This window comes from Electrona antarctica (assembly GCF_951216825.1).
Source record: "Electrona antarctica genome assembly, chromosome: 2".
NCBI classification, from domain to species: Eukaryota; Metazoa; Chordata; class Actinopteri; order Myctophiformes; family Myctophidae; genus Electrona; species Electrona antarctica.
The window spans coordinates 23,220,529-23,248,119 of NC_136807.1; the positions used below are offsets into that span (position 1 = coordinate 23,220,529).

The following is a 27,591-nucleotide window of genomic DNA, read 5'->3' on the forward strand; positions in this document are numbered from 1 at the left end:
GAGAGAGAGGGTGGAAGAGAGGGAGAAAGAGGGAATGAATGAAAATGAGGAGAAAAGGCGGAGAGGAATTCCGATGACGTTTCTCTCTAACGGACAGACAGAGAGAGAGAGAGAGAGAGAGAGAGAGAGAGAGAGAGAGAGAGAGGGAGGGAGAGAGAGGGAGGGAGAGAGAGAGAGAGAGAGAGAGAGAGAGAGAGAGAGAGAGAGAGAGAGAGAGAGAGAGAGAGATAGAGAGCGAGAGAGAGAGAGAGGGGAGGGGAGGGGAGAAATCCCGATGACGTCCTCTCCCATGTCTGACGCTGCCATTTAAAGCTGTGTGTTCTGCAGAGGAACGGCTTTAATTAACACACGGACGGACACAACGGACACTGCGCGGCGCTTTTTGGAACGGTTTTTCCATTTTTTGACACCGAATTCAGAACAAAAGCGGGAATACAAAAACCATGTTCTGAACCCGTGGTGCTTCGGTTTAAGATGTTGTTCGTCCTCGATCCGTTTCTCTAGCCGAATGTAATTCCGTCACACATCCATCCATTCATTCATCCACCCAGCGAGGACGTTGAGTTTCCCTTTCCCTGCAGGCAGTCGCAGTCCGTTGACCTAGCATTGACAGTCCGCTCTGGGGGTTTTGTTCGGTAAAGCGGTTCGTTTCTTTGGTGGTTTGGGTTTTTTGTTTTCGGTAAACCGCTCCCCGGTTATTTTGTCGCACGATAAAGAGCTCGTGCCTCTCGGTTCTGTTCTCCTCTGACTGAGCGAAGTTCCCATGCGATTCTTCAGACTTACATTTAAGTGTTTCGTGGATTGTTTTTGAAGGTTGTCGTCTTAAAACACCGGTATTACCTTTTAACCCCTCTTTTTGTTTTCTCCACGAACGCATCTTCTCCCTTCAAATTTGTTTTCATTTATTTTTAAACTGATTTGTTTTTAAATTTACAACCGAATTTCTAAAACATTTTTAATTTAAAAAAAATATCATTAGGCCGATACGAGATTTGTTTTTTTAAATTTAGACTGACTTTAAATCAAATCCTCCCTTTAGAGAATAAAGGAAGGACAAATCAGCACATTTTTACTTTTTAAAGAAACTGAAAGTGTCTTGTCACGCAGGGGATCAATCGAAAACAGACTGAAGACTAAAAACTCAGACTGAGACAACAGCAACAACAAAAAAGAACTTTAAACACTTAAAGTACAGAAGTGTGAAGGAGTAAAGTTCATAATAATAAACAAACAAACAACAAATGGAGAAGCAAGCTTTCACTGACAGCTGCTCCGTGCTGGCGGAGGAGAAGCGAGGCCACCTGATTCCCAACGGTAATGACCACCCGGGCGTCAACGGGAGCTTGGTGCCGGTCACGGCGAGTGCCGGCGGCGGGATGATGGGCGGTGACACGGGCCCCGGCGGCGGCGGTTCGTGCCTCATGTCGGGCCTGGAGAAGGGCGCGGAGGCGGCGGGGAACGGGAGCGTCGTCGGCGGCTACCAGGAGAGAGAGACGTGGACCCGGCAGATGGACTTCATCATGTCCTGCGTGGGCTTCGCCGTGGGCCTGGGCAACGTGTGGCGCTTCCCCTACCTGTGCTACAAGAACGGCGGAGGTAAGGGCCGGGATGGGAGGGCAAAACGAACGCACCCCCTTATAATAAGACCTTTATGGACTGGTAGTATAGCCTACTGTAAAGACAAGGCCGGCGGCATCCCGCTGTGATCCCGTTATCTCACACAAGCACCACCATGCAGTCGCAGCTTATAGACTTAACTCTTATATATTTAATTTAATTATGGTTAAAACATGCCACGTGTTCTTCTTTGCACATGGACTGCTGGGATGTAGGTTGTAGGCCTATACACACTATGACAGGTGCCTGTTAAAGCTACAATCCGGAACTTAAATTTAAACGTATTATGAGTAGGCTATGTTAATACAATATAACTATGGTATAGTACATCTGTATGGTAGAGTAGGCCTATGTTAACACAATAGCCTGCTCTATAACAGGTAGACCTTTGGCTTAGGCTTACATAATGGTATATATGATATATGTTTGTTAATAGCCTATACTGTATGGTCAGATGGAGTATGTTAACACAATAAACTAGTAATAGGCCTACATCTGTATAGTAGAGTATGTTAATACTATATATAACTATGGTATAGTATGCCTGTATGGCAGGTAGAGTAGGCCTATGTTAACACAATAGCCTGCCCTACAACAAGTAGGCCTACAGTAGGCATAGGCTTACATTATGGTATGTATATGATATATATATGTTTGTTAATAGCCTATAGGCCTACATGGTCAGGTGGAGTAACATAATAAACAGTACATCTGTATGGTAGAGTTTGTTAATACAATATAACAGTACACAGTGGAGTTACTGAGTATATGTTAACACGTAGCCTATACATGTGCAGCGTTTGGAGGTGGTCTCCCTATACTCTTCCATTGGGACATTAGTCTCTGGCCAAGTAGGGCTCTCCTCTTGGTGAGCGGTAGCTGTGTGGACTCATGCATGGAGACAAGGGTTTGAATCCCAGGTGCCAGTTATAATGAACTCTCGTCTCTGTCAGGAAAGGATAGAGACGATAGTGGACTCAGATGGACTGTTTAATTGTTGATAGATTGTACATTATAGTCATATATTCACTGTCCAGTACATACAAATTATATACATAATCCATTCATATATGTATTGGCCACATTATAACCATATACAATGAAATGGGAGTTAAATGCTGCAATTTGTAAACAAATATGAATCCTAACGTTGTTGAAGTGGGACTCATAAAATGTCTTTTCAATTATTTCCTTATCTTATTCGCAAGCTGGATTTGTCCCGCGGGGATCGATAATAATAATAATAATAAAAGCCTATCTTCAAGTTTAACGGTCAGGCTGTGAGCTACGTACGTAAAGTCAAAGACCACTCATGACTCGTGATTAGCGAGACAAAAGTGTATCAATGGATATACAAAGGTTAAACGACACCCTTTGGTCTTGATGGGGGGGTCACACTGCCACCAATAGTGTCATGTTGGCTGTGTGGGTCTATAGAGGTAGGGGGTTTGTGGTTCACACTTAGTAGTGACCCTTTGGTTCTATGAGCGGAGACATCTGTGTGTGAGTGTCCATCCATCCTGGGACATGTGACACAGCAGCTGTAGGTAAAATGACCTCCCGAGACACTTAACGCTTGATTTATATATATACCCATTACCCAACGTTTCACACCAAAAACAGCTGATCTACAAGGTGTCACAGCTGTGGCGCCTTTTGATCTTGTAGATCGGCTATTTTCAGCCCAAGACAAGATGTGCAAACCAAGTATAAGTAGCAGGCATTACTGGTAGACAGGACTCATACAATGTGCACCATATGAGCTCCAAGTGCAGCTAATGTATTTCTCTTGTCTGTTGTTGTGATGGGGGTTATTATTATTATTATTATTATTATTAATCATGGTCATTATTAAGGGCAGTATAGCACCTGACGAAGCTCACGGCGAAACGCGTAATAAATAAGTTGATGCAGTAAGTTGTCTGTCTCTGTTCCCTGGGGTGTGCAGTCCCTTCCATGGAAGGTTTTTTCCCTTTTTGATGGCAGTATATTTCAGTTGATGAGTTCTTTAGTACTGTTACTAGATTATGGCATGATGTTAAAGTTCTGTATGCTCATTCTAAAACATTGGGCAGTCGCAGATGCAAATGTTACTAAACTGATTGAGTGACCCACCTCCCCAAAAACCCTATTGTTCTGACATATTGAGATAATACTGTATATAATGTAGAGGGAAAATCTCCTTATTTTGTGTCATCATCGGCATTACATTGCATACGACTCTAAAATCTGCGAACAGACCCACCACCCCCTTTGGCATAAGCATGCCGATCTCGCACATGTTGTAAGTCGCTCTGGATAAGGGAGTCTGCATAAATGCCTAAATTGTTAAAACCACCTCGCCTTTAATTAATATATGGATAATAATATTCCATGTTGCATCATAAACACTGTTGTAGCTGGTATAACTGCCAGAGGGCTCTCTCTCTGTTTTGCCCTGTCCCATCTCTCCTCTCTGCTCCTCTCCTCTCTCATCCCCACTTCTCTCGCTCCATCTCTCTCTCTCTCTCTCTCTCTCTCTCTCTCTCTCTCTCTCTCTCTCTCTCTCTGCATCACAATGCCCATGTTTGGAACCGACCAACCTGATTGGTTGTTGTGATTAACGCGTATGATATGACTCTTTGTCCCCGTCCAATAGTGTTGTGTCGGAGTGTTGGTGATGTCACTGCTGTTTGTCATTGATGTCATTGGCGCTGCGGGTGTCCGTCCTTTCCCATCTTTTGCTGTGTGTCAGTCTGTCTGTGTGTGTGTGTGTTTGTCTGTCTGTGTGTCTGTCTGTCTGTCTGTCTGGCTGTGTGTCTGTCTTGCCTGCCTTGCCTGTATGTATGTATGTATACTGTATGAATACGTATGTCTGTTTGTGTACATTACATGTTGTAATGAACATGGTCAGTCATCCACATGGGGTTTCGCTAATGGTGCAGTGTGTGTGTGTGTGTGTGTGTGTGTGTGTGTGTGTGTGTGTGTGTGTGTGTGTGTGTGTGTGTGTGTGTGTGTGTGTGTGTGTGTGTGTGTGTGTGTGTGTGTGTGTGTGTGTGTGTGTGTGTGTGTGTGTGTGTGTGTGTGTGTGTGTGTGTGTGTGTGTGTGCGCGATAGAGGGAGAGATCCGCATATGTTATGTAATTCTCTTCTATGATTCACTGCTGCTGAATTCCATTCTATTCTGTCGCGTTGCATTGTGCTGACTGTGTTACTGTGGTTAATATTTGAAAACTTGTGAAACACACTGGTCAGTCTGGTTAGAGCAGCTACAGTATACTGCCAAGAATATGTTTTTATTGAGAATGAGTGATGAAAGACTGCAGCTAAAATGACAGCAGGAGGCAGAGCCTTGAATGACAGGTCAAGGTCATATTATCCTTCCCGAATGTTTTGGACATCTAACAGATGATACTGTAACACCATACTGTACTATACTTTTCAGTGTGAGACAACTAAACACGCACGCACGCACGCACGCACGCACGCACGCACGCACGCACACACACACACACACACACACACACAGAGTATGCTTCTTAGTTCAAAATCATTCTTAATTTTCCTTCACATCTTAGAACATTCGCTCCACCTGTAATTATGCCATGGGAGGACACTTATATCTGTTGATTTATACGTGTCAACCTACACCAAACTACGGAAGAGTAGAGATAACATTCTGACCCATAACATTCTGCACTGTAGAAAACATTCTGTCCTTCACTGCTCGATACGGCTTTCATTTGTTTCCTGCGTCACAGTGCAGAGCCAAAAATACTGGGTGAAGTGGTGATTCGGAGCTGGTTGAGTACTTGATGTAACCTGCATGTTGGTGATAAAACAACCTTGTTGTGAGGTTGACTGAGTCACTATCTTTGATAACAGAATGGACAGAACAATGTTGTTGTTGTTTGGATGCATTAGATTGAATGTGCACTTACAAAACAAAACCTGCTTCTGTGTAAGGAACTCTATGCTTATACTTTATTTCACTGTTCCCCAAACTCTGGTTCTGGACCCATGGATCGCAGACCATTTTTATGGCTTGTGAGTAAATGTCCCGATATGTTTTAGTGTCGGGAGGATTAAAGGTAATGCCCCTATGTATACATGTATGTATACATGTATGTAATCTGACACCACTGCCATATCAAGCACAAGTAGTCATTACGTCATGCGCTGGCACGGTGCATACGCATCAAACGGCGACATGGGCGAAAACTATTACTTGCGCGCTCTGCTTGAGCAAGTAATAATAATAATAATAATAATAACCTCAAGGTCGCGTGCACGCATCCGCCTCGTTGATGGCAGACTGCTGGCCGAGCGCTGGCGCTTTGGCATGGGGGGTCAGATCAACATTGAATGAATTCTGTACTGGCCATATAAGGACCTTATTAAGGAGCAGGTTTGAAGAGGTCAGATCAACATATGGAATGGCAGAAGAGGTCTGCTCCCTTATGGATCTAAGGGTGGTAGTGGGGACAATCTCTTGAGTGTACAGGGTTTGATGAGGGCCCAGGTAGGGCTTGGCCTAAATTTCCGGGCCTGTTGAGAACTCGCTGACTGCCGGGCACGGCTGCACTAATAACTTTGGGGCAGGCCCGTCTAGGGTTTGAATGGACAGGTATCAGTACTCAAAAGGGAGACATCGAAGAGGAAGGATGGATGGGGAAGGATCAACATATGTCAGAACAGGTTCTTGGACTGCCTGCTATTCTATTGAGACAATTCACATCCAGTGGTCAAGTAGGACCACAACTCACTGTCAAGTGGTACAGCATGAAGGTCAAAGCGCACTTCATACTTTGCACAAACAGGCTTTCTGTATTAGCTCATCAGCAGTAGAACTGGGTTCAAAAGCCTGAGTAGGACATTGCGGAGTTCAGCTCTAATTACACTGCATTACTCAGCAGAGTTGGGAGCATTTTAATCACTAGCATATGTCTGTCTGGCACTGTGATATAACTCAGACAATTCTAATCCGATTTGTATGAAACTTGGCAGATGAGTTGGGGGTAGGGCAATGACCCGTGCTTTTGATTTTACTGTTCAAGATGGGTAAAAGGTTAAGGTCGCTGTGCAAGGTCAGCGCTTAGCCATATTATCCTTATATGTTACCATGAGTAGGCTTGTCACAATTATTACATAATCGCCTAATCGCAATTATTTGAGATAATTGCAATTATTTTTGCATACTTTTCAAACATTTCCATGTTGAAAGATGTCCATACATTTGTCAAAAATAACAGATCTACAAGGTTACAGTAAGCTTGTAGATCAACTATTACCGCTATTTTGTACTTTTTTTGGAAAGAAACAATTATTTTAAAAAAATGAAAGGAATCAGTGATTTCTTATTACAGTACTGTATATTTAAGTTATTTGTCATATTTGCACTGTGCAATTTGATTACGTAGCCTAAAAGGCCGAACAGAAATACAAATTGTAATGTTCCACAATGTTCAATGCAAAAAACACAAACACAATCTCAATTATTTGTGGGACAATTCATTGTCAGCTTAAATGTGTAATCGTGACAGCCTCTCTCAATCGCAATCTTGATTAAATTCCTAAATTCCTATTGCTGATTATTATTATTTTTTACTGATAAATAATAATGTCTGATGTAAATTAACTCTCAGGCTTAAAATACAATTTGTGTGAAGAAGTGTGTGTCCAATTAGGTGAATGTGCGTATTGCTCTAGTGCAGTGGTTCTCAAAGTAGGGTCCGGGGACCTCCAGGGGCCCTTGAGGAGTTATGAGTCTGTAACTTTGAGAGTGTACACACCCTTGTGGTTCCATTAGGTTCCATTTTACACCCTTATATAGTGTAGATTTGGGGTACCAGAGATAAAAAAACAAACAGAAAAAGGTATCAAACGGCAGCCTAAACCAGTGGCCCTTGAGGGGGTTCCAGGTGGTCCCCAGCTAAATGGTAAATGGTGCATTTATATAGCGCCTTTATCCAAGGCGCTTTACATAGATTGTGCATTACATTCACCCATTCACACACACATTCATACACCGATTGCGGCGGAAGCCATGCAAGGTACCAACCAGCACATCGGGAGCAATTTGGGGTTCAGTGTCGTGCCCAAGGACACTTTGACATGTAGACAGGAGGAGCCGGGATTCGAACCACCGACCCATGGATCATTGGACGACCTGCTCTACCTCCTGAGCCACAGCCGCCCCAGCTAAATGATGGAGAGTTGCTAACCAAATAGACACCTATAGATCTTTAACTCTTGAGATGTAATGTGTTAAATTATTGTTGAACATCTGCATTACTTAATTTCTACTTTCTATTTCTACAAAGTCTACACAATTAGAGAATGTAGAAGAATTGTTATTTTGATCAAGGTTTGCCTATTATCTCTCCTATGGTACCACATCATTACAGCATGGAATTGTGGACAAAATCTTATCCAACAAAATCTTCAAAGGTTTGGGTCTGAGAGGCTAAATCCATCAAATGGTGGTCCGTGGCTCAAATGGTGGTCCGTGGCTCAAATTAATCTAATCAAATGGTGGTCCGTGGCTCAAATGCCAAATAAATAATGGACCTTGATATGAAAAAGATTAAAAACCACTGGCCTAATGCTAATCAAACTGGGACTCCCTGAAATTAAAACGTTTTAGAACCGCTTCTCTGGCAAGAAAGTCATCGTAATAAAACATCTTGTCCGCACCCAATGTGTTTGTAGAAACGCATGCTGGGAGTCACACACACACACACACACACACACACACACACACACACACACACACACACACACACACACACGCACACACAGTAACCTGCTGCTGGGAAAGAAGCGATGGTAACTGTAGAGACGGAGTGATGGACGGAGCGGAGAGGACGGCGTCCCGTAGGGAAGAAAAGCAGTCTCAGTGTCTCTGTCTCCCAGCAGGGCGACACCATGTTACCCATCAGCCACCTCTCTCTGTGCCCCTAAGTCAGCATGACTTAATTCACCTCCTGCGGGGAACGGTTACAACTCTGTGTGTGTGTGCGTGTGTGCGTGTGTGTGTGTGTGTGTGTGTGTGTGTGTGTGTGTGTGTGTGTGTGTGTGTGTGTGTGTGTGTGTGTGTGTGTGTGTGTGTGTGTGTGTGTGTGTGTGTGTGTGTGTGTGTGTGTGTGTGTGTGTGTGTGTGTGTGTCAATGACTGCCTGTCATTGGTTTTTAACCTGAACTGGAAAAACAGATGACAAAATCAGCATGGGGTTTCATGCTCCTTTAAGGACCCCTGGGGGGGTTCCAGGACCCCACTTTGCCATACACAGATACCCGTTAAATGTTATGGGTCAGGACCAAGGCTTACGTTTCATATGATTGTAATTTCATCAGCTGCCGTATAACCCCTAGGGTAGATATGGCAGCTGACCAATCATCACAAGCTTCTCACCCTTTCAGGCAGCCCTTCTGTCACCCCGACACAGAGGAAGGCTGTGATGAGATAAAAAGGTTTTATTTATGAACCTGCAGGAGCTTTGGACATCAGTTCATTGAGGATTTTTCTTGAGTAAGTTAATTAACCTGAAATAGCAACACATTGTTTATGTAACTAGGGCAGTCCTAGATATTGCTCGGAAGTAGGTTTGTGTTCATGTTAAGCGCTTCTTAACTCAGGGCTTCTTTCTTTCTTTCTTTCTTTCTTTCTTTCTTTATTTTTCTCTCATTATTTGTAACTACATTAAAATGCTAATTATAGTCTGTCAAACAAACAGACAGGATGGGGGGGAAGGGGAGCGAGGTGGAGAGAGTGAGATGAAAAGGTTTGTTTCACAAGACAGCATAGAGGAGGGGTAAATTAAAGGAGTGATGAAAGAGAGAAAGGGTAATCTTTTTGTCCTATTCCAAAAGGTCTTGTTCACACACTTTACCTCAGAGAGAGAGAGAGAGAGAGAGAGAGAGAGAGAGAGAGGTTACCTGCGTGTGTGGTAAAGGTCTTGTTCACACACTTTTAGTAAGAGAGAGAGATGGAGAGAGAGAGATAAAGCACTGAATGGAGGGGTGAGAGAATGGAAGGATGAGAGATCAAACAAACAATGGCAGGGAGAGGGAGAGAGGGCATTTACTGTTGGTCACACATCACTCCAGAGAGAGAGAGAGAGAGAGAGAGAGAAGCTAGAAAAGGTCTTGTTCACAGTTCACACATTTAGAAAGACAGAGAGAGAGAGAGAGAGAGAGAGAGAGAGAGAGAGGTAAATTGAGAAGCAGATTGACTTTAAGGCTCACATTCCTCTAGGATGGCTAGTTTCATCGGAATGCCACGCAACCACTCGTTGCCCACAAGAGTCAATTTCACTCTCACATCTCTGACCTGTGAAGACTTCCCTTTTGAATGCAAAAGGTCACGGCTAGATTTACCATCGACAGAAATTATAGCCATCAATGCAACTTTAGTGATATATATAGAATGATCACACTGAATACCATTCTGGATGGATGGCCCACCGAATATGTTAACAGTAACGCTACACTGGACATGGTATACCTCACAGGAGGAGGGTTTTGGGTTCAAATCCCAGTTATGGCTGATTCTGGACCTTCGGAGTTGAATTCCTCACCATGTGCATGATCGAGGGATCCTGCTTCTTAGGAAACAAAGCAGAGCTGATGCCATGAGGCATATATGCCAAAGGCTATAGTATGTAATTATCCTTTCTCTGTGTTTAAATAAAACATGTTTTTTTTTTTACCAATTATTATCTATAGCAGTCATCAGCCTCTGGAGTAGTGTGGTGATGTTTACCTGCAGAAACACACTGCATTCTCACTGTAGGTTGCTGGTGTTTTAACTGTTAACTGTTTAATGGTAGACAGATATGTTTTGGGGCTACCAAAACAAACTGTGAAAACACCAAAATATAGGGAGAGGGCAATGCGTTTCTGCAAGCAAATGCAAATATATACACACATTTCCTTGAAGTTTAAAGTATAGAGGTCTAAACAGTAGAGTGTGTATACATGTACACACTCTACTGTTAAACATAAAAGGAAATGCATATTGATGTATTTGCACTTCCACTCGTGACATTGCATGATGATCCAACAAATATACTTCCCAGTAAGTTTGTGGTTTCTGCAGCTAGATGTTTCCTTTTAAGCACTCAGTGATTTGACACGTGGCGAGCCTGTGGATGATCAGCTACGTTTGCTATTTTATGAATATCTTCTGGTTTAACGTCTCGCCTGGCCATCTGCACTTGGACTTGACCAGCTTAGCGTGCCTACAGTATAATTTATATCTATTAATAGTTCATACATTATACTGCATCATAAGTGTCATTATGTAAGAAAAGGAATGGCTTTATTTGCATCGTACATTTATCTGTGCTACCTCAATCAGAAAGAGCAGAGCAACATGTGTAGAGCTACTACGGCTCTCACTTTGGTTATTCTGTAACTGCATGGAACAAAAATAATGCAACATTGCAATTCCTGACATAATTTACGTCAATCATTTCACATGATTCCAAGCTCGCCCAGTGAAATCCTGAGTGTACACGTGCAACCAAATGAACACAGAGGACCTTACAGTGTGGTATGAAGCAACAGTTTGATCAAGGTTTAGCTAACCTTTGTGGCCCCATGTATGCTTATTAGCCTCGCGTATCACTGCGTGGATATTAGTCTCATCCCTCTCAGTGTTCAATTATTTTCTGCAATGTCCTGCCCCATATTTGTATACTCGGCCCTGGTTGGTTATAGCCAGAATCTGTTTGGCTCGTCACCATTTAGGCCGTGAAGTCCTCCCACAATTGAGCTAGGGGCCAGACTTAATCTGCCTGGGGCAGTATGCTTTGCAAAGGCAGATGAAGGCTGGCTACAGGTACGTGAGGTTATATGCTTATAGCCTTTAATTGACTCGTGTGTGTATTAGTGATTGGCATTTTATTGCCAATCTCATCCGTACAGTATGTATTGTAACGGATTAATTTACACAAGCACCAAGCACCGCAGTGGGTTTTTACTGGCTTGACTTCTGAGCAATGCAATACTTACATACTCTGAAATACTGGAAATGTTTTGACTGTAGTTTCTAGTATTTAAAAAGTATTTAAAAATCTGTCTAATTTCAGACAGGATGTGTAAATATTGAAATATACATTATACATCCCCAAAACAAAAGGCATACAAATATTGAGATATTTATTTCCCATATCACCCAGTCCTAGTTCACAAAAAACACAGCTGGCAAGGCCAGCCAGCCTGTGTTTTCAGCCATCCCCCTCATCACATTGTCAAATCCCAGTGGGATTACCATTTGATTCACTGGGGAAATTCCTCATTGACAGTCATTTTAATCTAATTGAAGTATTAATCAAATGCTATGTTATCATTGATAAGAATAAGTAAGGCTATCTATGTGATTAAACACATTATAACCTTGCATTCATCATAGCATAGTACTGGCCAGATAGCCAGGTGTATGGATGATCCAGATGACTGGAGACCAGTGTGGGCTTGTTTCTAAAGTGTCTGCTTATTTGGGCTTCCTTCCATTTTCTTTTTTACTTTTTATTATTAAAAAAACTGGCAAATCTGCTGATTTGCCGATTTGAAAGTGTTGTAACTTTTATATAGTGTTTTTAGTGTTGCATAGACATTTCATGTGGCTTTGATATACTTTGGTTTTCTCTTCAAATGATGGCAGCGTGTGTGTCTGCCAACAGCATGTCCTTGACGACTTGACAGAGATCACTTTTACAGTAGTTTGTTGCATTCCTCGTTCTCACTGGCTTGGACTGTTAGATTTTAAATTGCTTAAATATCTGTCTGTGATTAGTAATCAAGTCCACCAATGAAGATATTATTTACATAATGACTTGTATACCATATGGCTCTAATATTTGATATACAGTAGGAATCTTGATGCTATTTAGTTCAACACACGGGCACGAGGACGTCCCACATTCACAGGATGTACCCAAGAAAGATGCAGACCAGATGTATGGAAAACCGGGATGATTGGAAGCAACGATGCAGGGCTCGTCTGAGTACAACCTAGAGAGATTTAGAAAGCTACTCTGACTTGATACTGTATTGTGTGGCTGCATGCCAACAGTTTCCTAGAAGGAGGGTGTTACTTAAATGTAGTGTTGTGGATAAACTCTGGATGGAAGTCAGTGTAAACACTGAACACACACAACACATATCGTATGAAATGTGCTTTATATACCAGACTTGACTTGACTTGTCTGTGCTGAGTAGATTATAGGCAGAGAGCAACAGATTTTTCACTTCAAACAAGGGACTGGTTTGTAGGCAGACTGGTGACTGACTACAAACATTCTTTGAAGGAGGCTTAGTTACTATTTGTTGTGGATAAACACTGGATGAAATATATCTGCTTAATCTCGATATAAATGCACGGAATCTCTGCGCGCATCTGTCCGTGTTTCCCCCACATACCGTCAGGCCGATCCACGCCAAACTTGCTGTGTGCATCGGCGAGGGGTGTGTGTGTGTGTGTGTGTGTGTGTGTGTGTGTGTGTGTGTGTGTGTGTGTGTGTGTGTGTGTGTGTGTGTGTGTGTGTGTGTGTGTGTGTGTGTGTGTGTGTGTGTGTGTGTGTGTGTGTGTGTGTGTGTGTGTGTGTGTGTGTGTGTGTGTGTGTGTGTGTGTGTGTGTGTGTGTGTGTGTGTGTGTGTGTGTGTGTGTGTGTACTAGGAGCGGGCATGCGTTCCCAACGGGCATTGACCTAATACTTTAACAGCACTTAATGTAACATTGTTCATGAAATCCTCTTCCAACCAATTGCAGATTCATACAGGATGTGTTGTAACGGGTGTTTGTAAAGCAGTTTTCTTAATTAGCCCATTTAAAGTATCTTGGCTTTGATTATACTATAATTAAGCTGTTATTTAGGCTACAGTAGCTGTCTTGCTTTGAACTGCATTGCATGTCTGCCAACAATCTGTCCTTGTTAAAGGTCATCCGTCTAAATTAAGTTTAAACATATTCTGCATCAAGTGAATACAAATTCTGTGTTCAGACTTGATTGCAAATCCATTGACTTGTATCATCATTGTATCATCATTCATCAAGTCCAGGATGGATGGTTGACACATTACCTTTCATGTAGTAGAGTGTATTGTGGTCTGCAGTTGTTCAGAATGAAGTTTAAATAAATAGTGACTCAGAACGTAAATATAAGTGAGTCACCGCTGGCAAAGAAGAAGGAATGCACAGCAACCAGACAATGTACTGTAGCTCAAATTTAGCCTGCAGTGTCAGTGGCATCTTAATGGTACATCAAACACAGAATAAAATGACAAGAGAATCAAACTGCCTAAATAACGACTGAAGACCTTTCAAAATGCTGACCTAGAATGTCAAGTATAATACTGACCTTGAACAGATTGTTCTCAAACTTTTTCATGTCATGGACCCCCAAACTGCCGTGTATTTGGCCACGGACCCCCCATCTGAAAAGGTTTTGTGCCAGTGACCCCGAGAAGAGAAGATTTATGTAAAAAGGTTGCAGTGTGGCACGAAGTGAGGCACTGTACGTTTGTAGCAGTATCTGCTATACTGTAAATGGGTAAAGTGGTTAAAATAAGGTTAACTACTTTTGCTAGGGACCCCCTGGAACCTCCCCCAAGAACCCTTGGAGGTCCCCGGACCCCACTTTGAGAACCAATGACCTAGAATCTCAAGTTTACTACTGCCTCTTACAATAAAAGTGTAATATTTTTAGTTAATAGTTATGCCTGTGCTCATTAAACCATAACTCAAGTCAAATGACAGCATTTGACAAGGCAGGGTGAGAGGTTGCGACCTTGAGTGCAGAGAAGATTCCAGTGGCTGTCCAGGGACAAGAGATAATACCCTCCTCCTAGCCAAAGGTCAAAAACACCACACCACCATGAAGCCATGTGTGTTTTTAACTGGGGCAGCTGTTCAAATCAAAGCCCAGAGACACTTGAAAGATAGATAGGCAGCTTCTACAAAGCTGGGATGCTTGTATAGATTTATAATTATTTATTGTACATTGTGCAAAAAAACTACTAATTGTTTTTAGATAAATACCTAGAGAAGCAACTTGTTAATTATTAGAACAACTGAATAACAAATGTGTGACCTTAACAAAGTAACAGCAATGTAAACATACGAACTGAGGCTAAATAATAGCTGAACAATTTTTAAGACACTTCAGGGTGTCTTATTGTTGGCAATATAGCAACATATACAGTATATTAATCTTTGTTGCACCACCCTTTTGACAAGCATCAAGCAGAAATGTTGGGGGAGATCAGGTGTCATTCCTCAGCTTGGTAGCCAGGGAGAGAGAAGAGTCTGGGATGCTTGGAGAGCAAGCCATTGAGGGCAGTATTATGCGTGTCTTAAGTACCAGGTCTTATTACTTAACTTAAGACCTGGAGGCGTGGTCAATGCTGTTTGGCCACTCAGAATAGCCAAATGACATTGATCACGCCTCCAGGTCTTAAGTTAAGTAATAAGACCTGGTACTTAAGACACGCATAATACTGTTTGTCTTGTAGGTCAACACCAGTGCCTTGGATTGGATGTGCTGGATGCAGGCAGCAAACCAGAAGCCAGTGAATGGAGCGCAGAAGATGAGAGTCATGTTAAAATGTATGGAGGTTGAAGTCCAGGCATGCCGCAGCATCCTGAATCAATTGTAGAGGTTTGAGGGAGCATGCAGGCAGATGGATTGGAGGGAGTTGTAATTGTCAACCTGGAGATGACTGAGGCCTGGATACGGAGTTGGGTGCCTGGTGAGGAAGAGTCTTAAGAATCTTTACCCCTACACCAAAAGGGTCCCCGGACTTTACCAATTTTTCATGTAAATACTGTCATTCTATTGTGAGGAAGACATGTGAAAATCAGACTGCACTTATCAATATGCAATGTGAGCTTGTGCTGTAAAATTGGAGTGCTGGTGATTTGTTTTTCACATGAAATGATACCCAGTTGTTCAACAGAGTGACATGGAAGTCTGACAATAGAGTACTGGCCTTCAGAGATCTATAGAGATGGCACTGAGGGCAGCTGTAGTTGAGTGAGTAGAAATCGGAAGTCACTGTTTCGTATACAGTACACTCCAGTCCACAGTCAAGCTATCCATTATATTGAGTATGTACATGTGTTAATAATTAATGGCTTTTGGGTGTTTATGATGTTTCTTATCTCTTCAGTCGTATATTGATATCCTCAACCTCTCGTTGATATCTTCAGCCACTCATTCTTTGGGAGCAAAATCTGCTTTGTAAAATAACCCTCTCATGTCGGTTGAATTATTTAATTTGGTTTCATTTGAACAAGATTCCAATGTACTAGTATGTAATGACAAGCCTTACTGCGTTCAAAACACACCAATCACAAACCAGAGTCATTCAAACATGCGAGTTACAGTTGACATACAGGCAGGGCTGACTCCAGGATGAAATGACTAAGGGTGCAGTTCAAAATTGCGAGGTGGCACACATTTTTATGTAGTAAAACAGGGCCCTCTGAGGCATGGGTAGAAGCAGTGCAGTGGTCCCTGGGCACTTGGAACATGCCATCATTATGGACAGAAACAACAAAAGTCTTCCGGAGAAGAACTGGGTGTGTCCCCTGGTGAACATCAGTACAATAAAAACCTGTATAAATACATGCCAGGCAAATGCAAACTGTATTCACAGGTGGCTCTTTATCTGGATACAGATCACAAGACATAAATGATGACCTGACCCCAATCCTGACTTGTATTATCTGTGTGTGTTGTCAGCAAACAGGTCACTAGTCTCTTTCTGTCCCAATTGGATTATGGTGATTGGATCCCCTGTACCATGCTGCACTGAGATTCATAACTAACTCACCTTTCAGAACACATCACTGCACGTTGTATGGTGCAGTCTGTTGGTTCTCATTGACATCTCTCATGCTGCAACATTGGTATTATTTTCATTTATAAAGCCATTCTTGGTGATCTGCCGTCTTACATTTCCTCCAAATTCGATTTGGTCAAAAATGGTCTAAACCTCAGAATGCTTGGCTGCGTACTGCGTAGTACCAGCATTCAAATCCGAGGCTGGTAAAAAATGTCTGGCCTTCTTTGGCCCCTGGTGGTGGAACAACCTACAGTCCAGACTAAAAATGTCTTTGAATACCTATATATTTATTATTTCTGTTTATTGTACATTGTGTATTTTCCATGCCACTAAAATATTTCTTTGGTGATTGGTTGTATTTATTTCATAGGTACTTTGAGGTGTTTTATTTGCTGTTCTAGAATGTGGCATATACGAATAGTATTGAAGTGTAATTAAATATTGTGTACTGGAAGTTGTTGTTGTTGCAATGGACAGCTTCATCTCCGCCTCTCGATCACTATCTCTCTATCACACGCACGCACGCACGCACGCACGCACGCACGCACGCACGCACGCACGCACGCTCACACACACACATGACTTAATTCACCTCCTGTGTGTGTGTGTGTGTGTGTGTGTGTGTGTGTGTGTGTGTGTGTGTGTGTGTGTGTGTGTGTGTGTGTGTGTGTGTGTGTGTGTGTGTGTGTGTGTGTGTGTGTGTGTGTGTGTGTGTGTGCGCACAGTACACACAAATACTGTCTACACACCATGTTTCCCAAACAGTGGCTAGGGGCCCAGTTGTGTGTGTGTGTTCCATACACTGGCCATGCCATTCAGGGCCCTCCATGCAAGTGCCTTCCTCACTTTTAGATCTTGCTCTGTTGAGTTGACCCATGAGCCCAAGTACTTGAAGTCATTGACTTCCTTCAGAGCAGTGCCTCCTGTGGTTGTGAGAGGTGGATGTTCCGTTTGGATGTTATAGGACGGTGATCACCTCAGTTTTCTTGGCATTCAGCCGAAGGCACATTCAGACTCCACTCTGCTCAAGAGCTCCTGTGCTTGCACCATGTGGTTGGAGAGCAGGCTGATGTCATCCGCATAGTCTAGGTCTGTCAGGACTACTGCAGGGTGTCTTCTTGACCTCCTTGGCATAAGAGTGAGGCCAAGATCCTGCTCCTTCCTGAGTAGCCTGGTTAATAAACCAGACCGAATCAGCCGTTGGCAAAAAAAAGTTGCCTACCAGCGGATTACGGTCTGGCGAGGCTCAGTAGCACGCCTCTTTCCTACAGCAGAGAACAGGTCGGACCAATCGGGACACGGTATGCAATATAGGCGGGCTTTGGTACAGTGACGTTCAATGCTTGAGACCTTTGACTGACAGTAGCTCTGACCAATTGCGTCAAAGAGAAAATGTTCCCCGGGAAATTAAATCCAAGTGGAGCCAGCCCAGACTGATATACCGCGACAGTGTTGTGTGATATTAGTCTGGCTTATTAGCCAGGCTACTTCCTGAGTGCGTAGTCCAGGACGATGACAAAGAGGAAGGGGGCTAGAGTGTCTCCTTGCATTACCCCAGCCAGGATGTCAAACTCCTCACTGTTGCCATCTGGGGTCACCACTTTGGCCCTAGTTCCTGCATACATGGTCTCTATTGCCCGGAGCAAGTTGGGAGGGACACCGTAGGCCTTCAGGATCTTCATCATGGTGCCTCTGTGTATTGACAGAGAAGGAGTGGTCCGCACACAGTCTTTGCTCCAACAGTGTTTATTGTTTTAAAACACCATTCTCAATCAGGACACACCGTTTCGGCCGTGAACGGCCTTCATCAGGTGATGTGTATTGAGTCAAAAGCCTTTTTGAAATCAATAAAACACAATACGGCCGTCAGGTTGTTCTTCTTCACCTCCTCGATTAGTCTCCTCAGGGCCAGGATCTGGGCTAGTGTGGTTCTCTCCTCTCGAAAGCCGGTTTGGTTTTCCCTCAGGTGAGGGTCGATGGCATGCCCAATCCGTAATGTCATGAAGAATCAGTAATGTCATGAAGAAATAAAGATAAATCAAAGGAATTCCATAAATTAAAAAACAAATGTTTAAGAAGTAGTGAAAATAGCAGATCTACCAGCTCACAGTGCGACGCGAAGCGACACATGAGCTTGTAGATCTGCTTTTTTTTTTACCCTAGTTTGGGTCCCGGGCAAACAAAAATGTGACTTCCATTGGAAATGCATTGAGGCGGCCATGACACACAGAAGACACAGGACACAAGTGTGTCTTGCGTGTGTCTTAGGTTTGAGTGAGGCCCAAGTACACATGGATCACAGTATAGTCACAATAGAGCCAGGACAGCACATACACAGAGCAGCTGTCCTTGGAGGTTGTTGGTAAACGGCAATGGTGGATCAACACAAGCAGCCAGTTAGTTCAGCTACATCATTGACCCTCACCTCTCTCTCTCACTGTACCAGCATATCTTTACATTCTTAAAGGACACTTAAGGTTTTTTCAACCAAGGTTCATGTTTTACATTGTTATTAGAGAAAGTAAAAGCTGAGTGTTTTCATTTACTGCTTTCTTTCGTTTTAGCGATTTTTGTGAATTCTTTTTTTACAGACTTGGCCTTGTCCGTGGCAAATTCCAGATTTTGTTTTTATACACCATTATGATTTTGATCATAAGACAAAATTAGTGAATGTCAGTCTCCAGGTTGTCTTCAGAATATGTATGACACTGATTTACTATGACACTATGTAGGGCACATTAGGAGTCTACTAGGACGATGGTTCTCAAACGTTTTACATTCAGTCACCCTTATATCTCTGAGAGTGTACAAATGGAACCACACATACCTGCGTTACAGACCTGCAATGGTCGTTTAAGGCTAGCTCTTTGTGTTTGTCTACTCGTTTTGTATGTCCATGCATGGCAAAAATTAATTTTGCCAAAAATGTCCACCACAAGCCAGCATGGCGATGACCCCTGAACAAGACATATCGCACGTAACAAATGTCATAAATGTATAAAGTTTCATGGCCTCAGGTGCTGTTATGTAAATTAAATGTGGGACCCCTTTTCCCAATATTTACTCCCTGATATCTTTAAGGCGGATTGACCAATTTTAAGTTTTAGTCACTTTTGATTCTATTTTGACATTTTTTTATCTGGCCCTTGTTTTGTCTTGCTTAACTCTTGCCAGCTCTGTTAAGATTATTTTCCTCACTGAGTGTGTCTTTTGTTTGAACTTGAAAACTATAAGGAACAGATTTGACGGCCTTGAGTTGTGATGTGTCGATGATGCAGTGTATTATTGGATCATTGTGAAGTCTTTTGAGCCAGTCTCTCATCCACAATCTTGGAACGCTCCTGGCCTGTAATTCCAGGAAAAGGAAGAAACCGTCATTTTCCTGGTAATCAGAAGTATTTGGAAATTGTGGGAGCGTCTGTCTTATGAGGCTACTATAGGTCATTGTGGACAGAGTTTTGCACACAAACACACGGCATCAACACAATAGTTTAGCAATTGTTATTGCAGCTTGACTAATAAACAGAATGGTAAACAAATGAAATGGTAAACAATGCGATAAATACAACAGCATACAGGAATGATGTTGACAGATGGGTGGTTCATGAGTTAGATGAGATGTTTCTGATGACAGGGTGTATTTAGCTGTTATTGAATCTGGTGGTTTGCATGTCGATGTTGCAACATCTCCTCCCAGAGTGGAGCGGGGGAAACACTTTGAGTTTCTATTTTCCTAGGAGGATGATAGTTTTGGCGCCTTATTGAACTCAGATATCCTGTGTTTGGCTGAGACGTTGGGGTCAGGGAGTTTTGTGTGACCTGATGACCTCATCCTTTCCGTACCACCAAAAACTGTTGAAGTTAGATAGTCATCGGTGTTACTTCACCTCTTGCTCGAAGGCCAAACCAATCAGAGGGAAGGAAATCAACCAATGTGGGACACATTCTAGAGGTCCTGGAGGTCCTGACCTGAAACGGGCTCACTTTGGAGTTGGGGGTTAAAGTTCATGGCTATAATTAGAATCAGTGGTCAGAGTGTGTGTGTTTGTCTGTAGGTCTGTTGGCTGCCATCGTTGGGTGACGTCATCATCCCTTGTGCCACGTGGCCGTCAGATTAACTGGCCTGTAATCTCTTAATCCTGTTGTCAACCAGACCAGACTCTCTGCTGCTTTACTCCTACCATACTCTCCTCTCTCCTCTCCTCTCCTCTCCTCTCCTCTCCTCTCCTCTCCTCTCCTCTCCTCTCCTCTCCTCTCTGTCATAACTATTTCTCTCCCCATCTGCTATTGTCAGGAATGTTTCCATGCTGAATGAGATGACACAGTTCATTCAATAAGAAATAATTAACATCATCTGTGTCTCTCTCTCTGTTCCATTTGCTCCAGTCTTTGTGACCCGGTTGTCATCACACACACACACACACACACACACACACACACACACACACACACACACACACACACACACACACACACACACACACACACACACACACACACACACACACACACACACACACACACACACACACACACACACACACACACACACACACACACACACACGTTATATTGCTAGTGGAGCTGCTGAATGTCATGCACCCACATCTGTCATCTATTGTCATAATGCTGGCCATGCCCCTATGTTGTTGTATTTAGTTATTGTTATTGAATTGTTTGAGTTGTTTACCATTTCTGTTAGTTGAACCACAAAGCAATTGCAAACTTATTGTAATGATGCAGGCTGTGTAACTGTCCTTAATGCCCCCAATCAGTGGCAGAAAGTAGCTAAGTACATTTAGTATTTTTAATTTATTTTTATTTCTTACTGGATTATTTCCAGTTTTCAGTGTTTTTACTTCTACTCCACTACATATGAGAGGCAAATATTGTACTTTTACTCCACTACAATTATTTGAAAACTTTAGTTAATTTGCAGATATAAACTATTATTATAAAACATAAATTAACCACGTTAGCTCTATTTTATACATAGGCTATTTGAAAATAGCCGATCTACAAGCTCACAATGTGTTGCAATGCGTTAGCTTGTAGATCTGCTATTTTCAAACATTTTAGTGCTTTCAAGGTACTTCAACGAGTATTTGTATTTTGTAGTGTTGCTACTTTTACTTAAGTCAAAATATCTGATTACTTCTTCCACCACTGGCCCCAACACGCTAACCTGACTCCGCCTGATGGGGCAGCAGAGAGTACACTGGGTTCCCCCCTCCTGCTCCCATCTGGGAACTCTCAGGCAGACTTGATGCTCCGGCCACCAAACGGCCTGGCCAATCAGCGGCAGCTAGAGGCGGGATCAAGGCAGCACTGTGTATGCCTTGATCCCGCCTCTAGCTCCACAAATCACAACACAAGGTGGAGGCCATTAAGCTTTAGTACATCTGTAACTCAATCTGGACATGTGGAAGTCAAATACCAAGGTTATGATGTGGCGGCCACTAGATCAGCCACAGATCTACAAGCTCACTATGCATCACATTGTGATGGGTGATCTTGTGATGTGAGCTTGTAGATCAGCCACAGATCTTCAAGCGTCCCGGGGAGATGATATTTTTTCTCTTTTGGGTCACGGCCCGGGCTAATACGTTTGGGAACCACTACTGTAGTGTAGACTACAAGTACACTGTAATAAACAGTGCAGAGTCTGCGAGCTGGAGATCGAACCCCAAGTCCCCACTCACCAGTTCACCCAGCCAACAACCCCTTGCGCCAAGAGAGCATAGCTCGCTCGGTGGAGCAAGTGAAGATATGAGGACGCTACAATATTATCACTATTTGACATACAGCAAAGTAGGATTTAAGTGCATTATAACGTGTTTTCTACTACAGTGAAATGCACTTATTCCTGTAATTGGTCTAATTTGCAGACACTCGTCCCACAATGCATTGTGAAAAGTATAGGGTACAACTGATGGTCGCTATGGCAAACCAGTGCTTAATTTCTAAATTCTTAGGTGCCGGAGCTCGGGTGTGTTTTTTTATCCAGTTTTTTCCACCCATCAGAATAGAGTAGGCATATAGACGTTTTTATGTCTTTAAATGTTCTGATGAATGAATGGAGGACCCTGAAGTAACCAGTCTTAAGCTTTTTCTGGTTTTATACTCGTAGCAGTCAGATTTTGTATTGACCTGTGTAGGCTACTTTCGTTTGAACTGAATACAAACTGAATAAAATTTCCAATCAGTCAATCAATAACATTTGCAGCAGCAGTTTACACAGTGGCCCGCCGGCTCACAGCACGCAACTACAGTAGGCATTGCAGTTCAGTTGGTACAGCGGCTCAACGTTGTATTAGATAGAAGTTAGAAGTTAGGGTGGCCCATCATCAGAACAGTACGCAATGTAAATGTGACAGGTGACAGGTACCGGAGCTGAGCTCCGCCAAGCTCCGGCTGAAATTAAGCACTGTGGCAAACCCTATATGCATTGCGCTGACAGAGAAATGCCACCATTTATGTGGCGCGCAGCAGCAATTGTGTCATCAACTTGACCTTGAAAGTGTCTGTATTTTAATGTAGCTGATTATTTACATGTAACTCCCTATATACTGTAGGAGTGAATTGTGATTTCGGAAACACAACCAGTGTGAAACGGGACCTAATATTTATAATATAATTATACAGTCAAGTTCCATTGCACAGGACAGGAAGAGCGCTGTTGTCCCGTCCTGTCCCATAGAGTATATCAAAGGATAGAGACTGAACTGGCGCGAAGCTCCGCCCCCCCAGCTATTCATGTCAGTGGAAGTTGCTCAGTGGCGTTTTGAAGGAATACAAGACAACTCACCCCGGTGCTTGCCCGTTTTTCCTCCCGGAATTTTCCCCAGTGAGGGGGATAACTTTGTAATATGCTATTGGCTGTTTGTATTCTTTTTGGACAAATATAAAAAGATACTCCTGTGGAAAGGCTATATTATTTTACTTATATTGACCCTATAAACAATTTAGTATTATTTAGTATATGTAAGTTTTTTCCCACTCAAATGGTACCTCGTCAGATAATCCCCACATAGCCTACAACAACTTCTGTGAACAGACTTCACTGTAGTAGCTTTTCATAAATTATATTTGTACTTAGGCTGTCTGCTGCCGTGAAAGTTTATAGTTAGATAAATTCAAAGTCCAGCCGTCTGCTGTCCAGCCTCTCCCACCCCTCACTGGGGAAAATTCCGGGAGGAAAACAGAAAAGGGGTGAGTTGTCTTGTTACCTTTTGAAGCACCCGGAAGACTGCCGGAAGTACCGTCTCAGAACGTCTACTTCCGCATTTGACCACCAAATTTTGGTGGTCAAATGCGGAAGTGCAACCGAGCGCTCAATGTTAAAGCCCAGCTGCACGGGGTTTCCCGGTCATGAATACACGGGTCCGCCTGTAGTCCCTCCTCCTACCACTAGGGCCCAGCGCTTCAACGTTGAATAGCCTCACTGGCCCCTTGTCCTGTCCTCACAGAGTAAGCAACTCGTTAAGAGGCTCGTTAGGGAAGCTTGACACAGCCTAGTGAGCTGTCATGTCATGGAAGCTTGTTATGCCTGCATGAACAGGCCCGACTCGTTAAGGTTGGATGGCAAATCCCGGCCAGGTGTCAATGGTCTGTTGATGACGCGGTCTGACGGCGAGGAAAATGATGATGATGATGTGATGATGAAGGTGGTCTTTTCGCCAGGCTTCCCTCTGAATAGCATTGTGTTTAGGGATGGGACGATATCCGTTCTTATAGTTTATCGTCATTTACCGTGATTAAAAAAACAATCATATGGTGGAGGTTTGAATTTATTGTGAAATTGTCCTCCATCAAGGATGAATTCGCTTTTGTTGAGCTGCAAATACAGCACCACTTAAACTCTCTGATAAAACTAGCCTGTAAAGAGTGCATTTGGTATGCTCATCTTTCACTCTACACAAAATGATTTGCCAAAAATAGCCGATCAAGCTAGATCTATTTCTGTGGTTAACAAAAGTGCCATTTTTAAGTTTTAAGCATATTTTGATTATTGTGATAATCTTGTTAATAGCAACTATTTTGAAACCAATGCTCTTATAAACGGTAGATTCCAAGGTAATTGTCCCAGTACAATCCATTTCTGCTCAGGACATTTTTGTATTGTGCATATTGAGATTTCTATCTCAATTTTTGGTTTTGGTCTCTAACACTAGATTTTTTTTTGAAACTTTATTTTTTATTCTTTTCCGTTTTTGTGAACAAGCAAGTTCTCTCGGGCATCACAGTACAATATAATTGTTACATTTCAATTGTTAACATTCAGAATGCAACGAGTCATCAGTCCAAATAGATTGAGGTCCTATGCTAAGATGGTGTCAATCTTCTCCAGTGTTTTCAAACCGATCATTCGCTTTGGCAAAGTCTGTTTTTCGCACATTGATATTCTGTTGATTCATTACCATTAATATTTTTATGAGTATAATCAGACCTTAATATGCGACAAGAAAATAGTACCAATAATAGCCTTAACTAACATTACAGCAATGACAAATGTTCATACAAGTTTAGTCTCACCTATTTTCCTTTCTCACACGGTCATTCATCAAATATCTATTTCCGTGTATATTATCCGTTTTAACCAGTATTTGTATGATTTTTAATTATTGGTTTTCTCTATCAACTATCAATTTACTTATCTTAATTGGGTTCTGTAGCTCCTTAACATTAAGTCTAATTATCGTCTCATTATAATCTGTGCTATCCTATGTCGTACAAATATTGTCATTGTGAACTCAAGGTGGCCTTAACTTCTCATCATTATATACATTAATATAAAGCTTTAAATCAAGAAATAAAAAAACATATAAACAAAGACAGGACTTCCAGCTCGAGGTTTCTTTCATAAAGCAATACCTCATGAGTGGAAAGGTAATCTCCTGGGTTCCAGGAGGCCCTTCCAACACTAACTAACTGCTAGAAAACAGGAATCTAGTGTACAGTGATATGACATCTGTTGAGCCCCAGCTTGGTCTCCCAGACAACAGGTCTGTGCTAACATCGAATATCTGAGTATAAAACAACCTATCAGACAGGTATTTAGTATTCAGTCAAGTATGTCCAAACAAAGGTAGTATTGTAAAAAGGGGGAAATAAAATATAAAAACAAAAGCAAAGAGAGGTGAACATTTTCCATGTCTTATGTCTCATTCTGAATTCAAAGATATCTCCCAATATTTCCCATGTACTTCTCCGTCGTAGATCAATCAGCGTTATGAGTTATGGTGATGTCGTCATCTGGTGGCGGGGGGGTTAGTGGAGGGGGGGTTGCGGTGCGGCGGAATTCCTGGAGCCTCTGTGTTGCCCTTCGCAGTGCGTCTCGGTCATGTGGTGTCCTCTTCCCCCAAGATGTTTTCCTCAGCTTCGCCAGGTTATCTGCGGTGGTAGTTGTAGGGGTGGAGGTAGTGGTGGGTCGAAGGTTTTCCTCTTCCTCGGTGCTCATGATCCCCCTCTTCTTCAAATCCTCTCTCGCTTCCTCCATGCTGTTGTAGGTGGTGCTGGCTCCCGTGGGGCGACCGGCCCCATCGTAAAACACACGTAGTTTTGTCAAGGGGGGGGTATGGAAGGCGAGTCCTTTTCTTTTTAGGAGTAGGCGGATCGGGGCATACGCGGCTCTCTTCTTCTGTATTTCTTGAGGGTAGTCATTATCAAAATAAGCTCTTTTGCCATTCAGTAGGACAGTTTTTTTCTTCCATGCTGTATTGCGTACCAGCTCTTTGGTCTTGTCCTCCAGAAAGCACATGATGATTGAACGAGGGGTGGCGGTCGGTGGTGGCTTGGGAACGAGAGATCGGTGGCAGCGCTGTATGCCCAGGTCAATGTCCAGTGCTAATTCAGTTTTAATGAAGTTATTAATGAACCCCATCATGTCATTCCCCTCGCTGTTTTCTGCAACGTTGTATAAACGTAGGTTTTGGCGTCGAGACCTTGTTTCTAAATTCAGTACCTTCTCTTGCAGTCTCTCGTGGTCTTGTAGTGAACTCATCATTTGTTTGGCGTCTGAGCTCCACTTCTCGACGCTCTCCACCCGCCGCTCTGTCTGTTCCGCGTTGTCCACGGTGCATTGTAAGTCGGTGACAAGCCTAGTCAGTTTGTTGTTGAATTCTTTCTTGAGGTCTGCCATGTCTTTGCGCATTTGCTCGAAAAGAGATTCTTTAAAGCCCTCCAACTCCTTCCTAACTTCGGTCCTCATGGCTTTTATATCAGCGCGTATCGCCTCCATGCTTGCTTGTAGGCACGCCATGGCGTCTCGCCCTGGTGCGTTTAGCTCTGGGCCCACGTTGCCGTCGCAACTCTTCTCCGTTGTTTGTCTACCTTTCTTTTCTGATCTGGTGGTCGTTTTATCACTTTTAGCCTTTCTTTTGTCTCCCCCTTCCATTTTTGTGTTTATTTTTCGGTATATAGTTGGTTTTTAGGGGAAACAAAGTAGACCTTGCTGGGAGCTGTTGTTCTATGCTGCTGCTCTCTTTGGTGTCATACCGGAAGTCCTGAACAAATATTCTATAGCAAATGATACGTAGCTTGCGGAGTTAGTTCAGGCAGATTTACTTGAGGGGTTTCATGCCGTGCTCAAGGGCACATACATATACCTCTAACACTAGATTTTAGGGCTCAAGGAATGCGACTGAATCTGTGAAATTACCATATATACAAGATAATATACAATACAATTTACAGACATTGTAGGAAGACAAATATACAACAATGTCATGGATACCTTGGGTGGTACCAAAATGTGGCTTGACCCCTGACTAATTGTTTTCTGTGTGTATATGCTCTGTCCGAATGATCTAGTATCCTATGGTTACAGAGGCAACCGGTCCAACAGATATTCCCAAGGCTTCCTTTCCAGGGCCACATTAGCTACTTGAGGCATTCCAAGGCCAGCGTGGAGATCAAATCCCCCATCTGGTTCTGCCCTGTGGTCTGCCACGTGGTCTCAAAGACCCCTGTAGGGAGATTCCCAGCCAGGTGCCTTCACTTTGGCTAAGGTCTCATTCACTACCTGGGATAAGTGGATGAAGATGGATGGATGGAGTATATATCCCGGTGACTTACCTTAGTTATGCTGTGCTTAACCCAGCTTAACTAGGCTAACGGTAGCATTGTAACTGAATGGCCAAAC

The 27,591-nt window shown here is 42.9% G+C and overlaps 1 protein-coding gene across 1 annotated transcript in view; it reads left to right on the forward strand.

The window, feature by feature from the left end:
- Window positions 1-357: 357 nt before the first annotated feature.
- slc6a8 (solute carrier family 6 member 8) overlaps window positions 358-27,591 on the forward strand; it is a gene marked incomplete at its 3' end in the record, with an annotated part of 59,300 nt that continues 32,066 nt past the window's right edge. Inside the window, exon 1 of the mRNA XM_079494766.1 lies at window positions 358-1,596. Within this exon, the coding sequence (XP_079350892.1) occupies window positions 1,242-1,596 (355 nt within the window). The 5' untranslated portion in view covers window positions 358-1,241. The remainder of the gene's footprint in view (window positions 1,597-27,591) is intronic.